Source organism: Cryptotermes secundus, unplaced genomic scaffold, assembly GCF_002891405.2.
Source record: "Cryptotermes secundus unplaced genomic scaffold, Csec_1.0 scaffold19, whole genome shotgun sequence".
Taxonomy (NCBI): domain Eukaryota; kingdom Metazoa; phylum Arthropoda; class Insecta; order Blattodea; family Kalotermitidae; genus Cryptotermes; species Cryptotermes secundus.
In genome coordinates this window covers 2,094,931-2,103,302 of record NW_019729897.1, presented here as the reverse complement: position 1 = coordinate 2,103,302, position 8,372 = coordinate 2,094,931, and the positions used below count along the sequence as shown (strand labels likewise).

The 8,372-nt window shown below is 38.1% G+C and overlaps 1 protein-coding gene across 2 annotated transcripts in view; it reads right to left on the bottom strand.

Annotated features, from left to right (window-relative positions):
* The window catches only part of LOC111865666 (protein FAM193A), a 41,512-nt gene extending 34,265 nt beyond the window's left edge, over positions 1 to 7,247 (bottom strand). For both annotated transcript variants that reach the window (XM_023853861.2, XM_023853862.2), the window contains exons 1-2: positions 6,845 to 7,247; positions 1,744 to 1,850 (exon numbers count right to left, since the gene is read on the bottom strand). In XM_023853861.2, coding sequence (XP_023709629.1) covers positions 1,744 to 1,850; positions 6,845 to 7,078 — 341 coding nt within the window. In that variant the 5' untranslated portion in view covers positions 7,079 to 7,247. The remainder of the gene's footprint in view (positions 1 to 1,743; positions 1,851 to 6,844) is intronic.
* Between the last annotated feature and the right edge of the window lie 1,125 nt (positions 7,248 to 8,372).

Genomic DNA, 8,372 nt, shown 5'->3' with positions numbered 1-8,372 from the left:
TATTAAAAAATATATATATAGTTTTGTTCTTCGTTTCATTATAAATATTTCTGTGAAAATTTCATCTCAATATACCTATTTTTGCGAGAGTTACTAAGTTTTTCATGGATAAGAGAAATTTTCTGTTTAATAATTAAATACCCCATCAGTTTGGCGGTAGGAAAAGATTTAAATACTATCCGTCGCGGAAGGGTTAAGTACATCATAGACAATGGACAATGTCTGATGTAATATTTCCATAAAAATTAACATATCTAATTATCTGGACTTTCCACTAATTATATCATGAGAGTGAAAGGTAGCACAGGTACGACGAGAATTCCAGCTTACACTACCATCAGATCATTCTGCAGAACTTCTGACAGTTGTTTGACATTTTAATGTAATTCATTAGGAATTGCTCACCAGCATCCATACGTCCCTAGTGTTACATTTTTCATACCACAAAGATGCTCTTATGTTGGAACAAAGTCACAGACATGCTAAAAACTAATAATAGCAACAAGGACCTCCTTCATTATTATTTTTTACATAGAGGAAGGATTTTTATTTTGTTCACTGGGTTCACGGCTCTGTGCTTCACAGTGACTGAGGTGCCATCTGTTGTGAGGCTCATATTAATTTTGCCAATGAATTAGCATGCCTGATGATCGATAACGTTCAGAATGAAGTAGTTACAATTCAAAAATCACAGGAGGAGTTGAAAATGCTGTCCCTCTACACGTAGATACCTTTCGCAATTAACTGTTTCGTTAAAAAACACAGGTCCAACAATCCTCCTTGCACTTACAGCACACCAGACACCAGCTTTCACTGGAGGAGTGGGACCGCGTGAGTTAGATGTGGATTCTGTGAACTCCAGTCATGATTATCTTGTGTATTTATATATCCCTGCAAGTGAAACATTTCATCAGAAAGAATGTCAATTGCAGATCGATCTCACCTTTGACGAAAGACTGTAAAAACCAACTACAAAAATGTACCCTGCTAGCTGGATCGAGCAGCTGCTAGGAGTGCGCAGATTACTGATGTCTTATAGAGTCTAGGCATCAGCAATTGTGTTGTCGTTCTTGCATTAGACTTCGACACACCAGTCTCTTGAGCTAGACGTTCCAGTGATTTTCTAGGTGTATGTTCAAGTCTGGCTCCTATATCAACTAACTTTCCCTCAGTAAGCACTCTGCAGTTGTTTCTTGTCTATTAAGAGTCTGGCTGTTCTAAGTTTATTCACCAAATTGTGAACTGTTTGTCTACTGGGAACTCCATCACAAAATTTACGTCAAAATTTTTGCTGACACTTTCTATCAGATCCACATTTCATACAGGTGTCATGCAGAAATACACATTGTTCTAAAGTATTAGCACCATGACACACTGCACTGCTCACTAACTGTATCTGAGAATAAATGAACTCCCACGCATGTACATGTACCAGTGAAACACAATGCTGTCAAGCGGTCCGTAAGTTAATTACTGCCCTTCATTCACACGTCATTGGCCATCAGGCATGCTGATTCATCGGCAAAATTCATATGCGCCTCGGAGAAGGCAATACACCAGTTGCTGTGAAGCGCAGGGCCATGAACCAGTAAATAAAGTTAAAAAAAAAAACTGTGTATATTTCAGTACAGGTTCACCATTCAGTTGTTATCCAATAAACATCAACCACTTTAGTCAGGCTGGTACCTCTGCATGTTACTAATACTAGAATTCCTATTCTGCAAATGATCACAATAAACATACCGCTTATCCTTGCAGGCTTCACATGTACATGGCTTTTCTTCTCGCTGGCTTGCTGCTGCAGTAATGAGTGGCAAAGTTGAATTTTCATCTGACTGAATCATTTCATCCTAAAAGAGAAATAGTTTCATACAATAATAAAATTCATTACATAACAAAAGTAATGGCTTTGTGGGGGATCTTCTTCTTTGACTCAGTTACTTGAGTACACAACCTCAAACTAGTTTTGCCATATAAAATACTTCAGCATGTGATGGATTCCTATAAACCAAGTCACAAGCAACAACGAGGTGAAAGAGACCAGTCTGATGACATGTTGAGAACGATTTCCTCAATCCTGAAAGATCTGAAGGTGCAATGCCACACCTTATATCAGATCACATAATTTGTTGCCTCACATATGGGTTCATTCATCTTTCCGTGAAACGACGACAGCATAGTGAAGATGACCACACACATCACTGCCTACAGCTCACTCTAATATTTCTGATGTTTCCACGCAAGGCTGCCTGCTCAGCAGATGAGTCAGTGGTCTCACTACTAGGTAATGAGCCGAACCTAACAACCTTCCTATCTTACAGATGTCAGATGTTTCATGCCGAAACTTTGTGACCACTGCTTGTATTCCTGGCTTACTTTATGACCCTGAAGACGAAGTACATTCCTCCAAAATGCTGGAAAACATCTACCAGGCTACATGATGTCAAATCCTTGGAGGTAATATTCTTCACAGTCACACCTGTGAGAACCTAAAATCTCTTATTCTTCTTGCTCCATAATAATAATAAAATGGGAGAAACATTTCACTTGTACATGTTTCACATTATGTTCTTTTCATTTCAAACTAGTGCAGTGCAATTATACAAAAATATTAGTGACCACTACCTTTAGTAAGACTGTAAATCTTTGCAAAAAGGAAAATATTCCAGCTGCCACGCTTCTATGGTGTCATGGGTGGCATTATGTAAAACAGTGACACAGTTTCCAAAACTTAAACTTTATATATATTAAGAAAACAAAGTATTAGCAGAAGAGAGCAGGTGAACTTCCTGCATTTTTGTGTGAGATATTAAAAACACATATTGAATAGAGAAGTCTTCAGTGCACAGTTCTTGGCTGTGCCATGACAGCTTGCAATAACTGTTGGGATGACTGGGGAATCCCTGCAGGGCAAAGAAATGGGTAGTTAAGTTCTTAGCACTGCTATGGCGACTTTTAATGCCTGTTAAATAGCTAAATGAATTCTAACAAGTCTGTGATAGGATTAACAAGCAAACAGTGTTTACAAAATTGCTTTCAAGAACTATCAATTAGTCTGAAAGAAAACTGTGAAACCAGTTAGTTAAAAAAGTACATGTCAAGTATGGGAAGCTACTTTTTGGAAGTATTAAGCAAATTAGTTTTTCTTCCTTCTGCTTTAGTGACAAATCTGTACCTATAAACTGGATATCGGTTTGTTAATTTAAAGTATGATAACACCTTATTTTCTGTTAGGTGATACTATATAGAGCAAAGTATGTCCATATCCTCATAAAATTGATAATATGGCTACAGAATTTGCATGCATGTGTGTGTGTGTTAATTTATAACTGTTTTTGTTTCTATAAGTGTACCATTTATTGCCACATGGCTCGTTACAAGTTCTATTCTGTATGTGTACTACCAGTCAACCATCTTACTCACGATTTTACTCTAGTTTTATGTGAATCTGGTACCACAACTTCCAGTGAAGAGGTCTTTTTCTGCTTATATGTTCAGAATACTAATGACAATAATTTCCAAAAAGCAATCCTTCCTTTTTAAGCATGATGTTACAACAAGGCTCAGAGGCTCTCAGAAAGTGGACAGATAATCAGTAATTCAGAACTGTCCTACTTTTTTGGAGCCCAAAGATTGAACTTCTACCTTCCCAAGCCACATTAATCCAATTCACAACTTCACGCTATACTTCTCTCAGATCCATTCCAATATTTTCTTCCACTTCTGCAGCCATAATGGCTTCTTCCCTTCAAACTTCCTCATCAAACTTTTATATTTTTAATTTCCCTACATGCTAACAGAAAAATAAAACTGAACTGGGTTCCACAAGAGCAACTTCTGAGTGGCCAATAGGATCTGGGTATTTCAATTAACTTTAAATACATAATCACATGTTCTAAAGGATATTATACCTTGTTCCATGGCTAAACACTTCAGGATGGACACATCATCTCACTGTCATTTTATTTCACCATTCAAGAATTAATTAAGTTATGAGATAGTCCCTGTAGCGATTATAATTACTAAGAGATCAATATACATGTAAATTATAAGAAACAAACAGCTCAAAATGAGACATTTTTATAACAGTTACTTTATAGTTATTATGTTTAAAAATTCAACATCCTCTGACTCTTGCATGATGTCAAGCACTGATGAAACTCATCAGTTGGATCGGGACATAAGACTACTGAGTTAAAACATCCATTCTACAATACTCAAATGCAAAGTACCCGTTATATTTGGTTACTTTCCAGTCCTGTGACTGCTCCAAGATTCATGTTCTCAACCCTGCAGAGAACTGAAGCTTACATATCTTCCTTAATGCAGACAAACTAAATCAATTCTCTAAATGTACTGATTGTACCATAAATTGTTCTTACATATAATAAAGGAAAACAGAAAACTCTGCTAAACATTGTAAAAGTAATAGTAGTAGAGAAATGATACAATATGTCTCATTTTCAGCTGAGCATAATCTACGAGGGGAGGCTGCTGTGGAGAATGTTAATAACTCAGGAGGGGAAAAAGTAACAGAAAGACCAGGAAAAAGGTAAAATTATCTCTGGGTTTTAATTAATTACCATGTCATGAAATGTATGGGGGAGTGGAGGTATAGCTAGATAGAGGTGAGTGGTAAGTTTCAAGCCCTAAGTCACTTTATCCCAATGGAAAGAGCCCCTGGCAGTGAACGGACAGGTGGCTAGGTTGGCCTCAGAGATGGTCTGAACACCGTGGAGAGGAACAAAATGTCTTGCCTCTGCTGCGGATTGAACCCCAGCATCATTGCTATCCTGCCTGAGCTATCCTGGTTCTGAAGGACTGGAAAATACTGGAAAGTTCATATTTGTAACCTTTACCAAATATCAGGATGGTCAACTCAAGACAATGAGATGGGGGCCTTGAAGAATACTGGGGAACATTAAAAATGTGCCACAAAACAAGATGGGAAGAGACCACTCTGGTGACCTTAGCATCAAGGGGAAGACAACATTCAAGTCAATCTCATAGAAAGAGTTTGAGGGTGTGAACTAATTCAACTGCCTCTTAACTGATGTGAGCATGGTGAAAAATTTTCAGGTTCCATAAAAGGTGGGAAATTGCTAGACCAGTGGAGTGAATATCTGCTTACCTCTGCCCCCCACAGAATCATACAAGATGGGCTGGGCATATTCTGGTTGTGTTACAGTTGATTTATGAAGTAATGCTAACTGACACAACTGAATTTGATTCACTTTTGATATTATAACAACCAAATTTATATTTTACAGCAATATACATAAGGAGCTGGGTTTGCGCAGTTGGTACAGCAACTGGCTTTGGGCTGGACAACCAAGAGGTCGGAGTCTGAGTCCAGTAGGGTCAAGAATTTTCACTTCTCCATGTCATCCAGACCAGCTCTGGGGTTCACCCAACCTCCTATACAATGGGTACTGGGGGCTCTTTCCCGGGGGGTAAAGCGGCAGGGGCGTGAAGCTCACCACTCAACTCCAACTAGTGCCAGAGTCAAGAAAATGTGGATCTACACATCCACTCCTGTATACGCCTTCATGGTGTAGTGCTTAGTTAGTTAAGCACTGGAACAACTTTATACATTTACCCTTTTTACCTTATATACAGAAGTAAAGTGTAGTTTTCAAATGTAATGGTTTGTTACTTACATCATGTACATGTGAATTTTATGATCTACAACCCAACCACTCTGCTTTCTCTACAGGCTTAAATTCATTAATGATCAATTCTTATGTCATTTCAGATGCTGTTTCAACTTCAGTGTGTTGAATTGGATGTAAAGATGATCACAAATGGTGAAACAGGTGAGAATATGTAAAGAGGTGGTCACTGTCAATTTCATGGTAATATTCCAGCATTATTTGGTGATGGAAGAAAAGATTGCGAAACCTGTCACATTAGTGCCCCCCAAACCCACGTCTAGAGTGTCACTACTACAATAACCTGTTTCCTAACCAGTGTCACTTATCTTATGAATCAGTGTTTTCATCAATAATGACAGCCAACATCTGTTTACTGCTATTTGACTATTAGAATATGCATCTGCAGTGCTATCCATCCATTTTTTTTAAGTATGGAATTTCAGATTTTAATAAGCAGACTTACCTTATAATGCCTTTACACTAATTCCACAATTTTACAGAACACCCATATATGTGTATGCAATGATTACTGTGTAACATTCAATTTCATAAAATAAACTGTTAATGTGAAGTTTTACAATATAATTAAATTACTCAATAGAACACTTATATTATGACAGACCTGATACTGATTTAACTTCGAAAATAATTGCAACAAAAAAATACAATTATAATGATATGAAGAAATGACAGCTGCTTGTAAATTCAAACCAGAGTTACATAAAATGTTCTGACGTAAGTATTATTCATACTTATTTATTCTCGGCTTAAGAAGCATGTTTCCCTGATATGCACTTCTGTTTTAACATGAACTCAACACTAATGCTTCCTTGTGACCTGGTTCTGACATAGGATACTGAAAAAACAGTATATGCCTAACATTACACATTAATGTATGATATTTTATTTAATCTATTGCAGCTTCGACAAATATTACGTTTAGTAAAGGTCTCAAAATTTGAACCTACAACCTTTGCTGTGAATGACAATTCCTTACTTTTATTCCCCTACAAAATATTCATCTTTCTCTTCGTTTTGCAATAAATCAAGGGACCAACACTTGAACACTGGAACTAACATTAGCCTGGACAGTTAACCTAAAGAAGATTTTTTTCTGTTTTTAAATCCTTTGCAGACTTAGGCCTAGCCTACTTTCTGCTACTCTTGAACACCTAGCAGAAACGGCTCACCTTGACATCGTCCGATCGTTTCAGTTCGTAGCTATCCAGTTCTCCACTAGACTGAGAAGACTGCTCATCTACATTAGGTGCTCCGTCGGCTTCTTCTCTGACATCTTCACTGCATGTTTCCTGCGGCATTTCATCTTTCTCGCCATCCCCGCATTCTTTCCCAAGAACGTCACCCATGTTTCCACTTTTGCTGCTCTTTCTCTTCTTCGATTTTTTCGAATCCGAGCAGCTCATTCTAGTTCTCAAATGTTTAAATAGTGATTATTACCTATGTTAAATTAGTTAATAATACTACGTGAGAAATATTTTCTCAAACACTTTTAAAAAACCACTAAATAAGTTGCCCCAAGCTTCACGGGCAACATTCGCTCAATATGGCGTACTGGGAGTTTGGTGTTTATATCAACAGATGGCGTCGTCCTACCTAAAAAACGTTAATAGGGCCGTAACATTGTTGTTTCACTACTGGGGCTGGACATTCAAGCCTGAATTAGATATACCATTCCGAGGACGTAGGCAAAATATACACATTTCAGAACAGTTTCTGACAACAAAGAAATTTAGGTCCAGTCCAGTCCGAAATGTCCTCAGCTTCACCCATTGAAAGATGGTACCTGACCCTTTTCGTGAACTGCAATGCAGCACATAATATACGGAATTAAGAAGAGAAACGCGATTTTTAGTTATTCTGTGACTATTTACTACCACATAATTACATAGGTAAATTAACAACATATCTATAGCAAATAACCACTACGTTAAATGGGGCCGATCATATGTGGAAGGCAGCTGCGTACATATTCGTATTTTGAATAAGCAGCAACAGAGACTATACGGGGCAGTCCTCCAATTAGGGGATTGACGGCCAGCTAGGAACTCCTCACTGTAATAGCCCATTTTTTTTTTAGTTTTTTTTTTTTTTTTTAGTTTCTTGAGGTTGGATGAGACTGAGTCCACTTGGTACGTTGGCCACTAATTTGCTTAATGTACCAGCCCCGGATGATAGATGATGCATGTGGAACAGTCGGTGGAATGAGAAGTGGCAGGGGAAACCGAAGTACTTGGAGAAAACCTGCCCTAGTGCCACATTGTTCACCACAAATCCCACATGACCTGACCTGGGCTTGAACCTTGGCCGCCACGGTGGGAAGCCGGTGACTCCCGACGGTTCCGATTGAACCGAGAAAGGGAGAATGCATGTGAGGTTTGAATATATGAGACAAACTCCGTCTTAAGTGCAACAATTTAATTGTAGTTCTTTCTTCTTTCCTTCCTCTACACTACATATTTCGGCCCTAAATGGCCAACATCAGGTGTATATTCTTACGTAGCTGCTACACTGCTCGTAGTTTAAAATTTAAAACACCAGTCTTTAAACTACGAGCAGTGTAGCAGCTACGTAACAATATACACCTGATGATGGCCATTTAGGGCCGAAACATGTAGTGTAGAGGAAGGAAAGAAGAAAGAACTACAATTAAATTGTTGCACTTAAGACGGAATTTGTCTCATATATTGGTGTAACAGG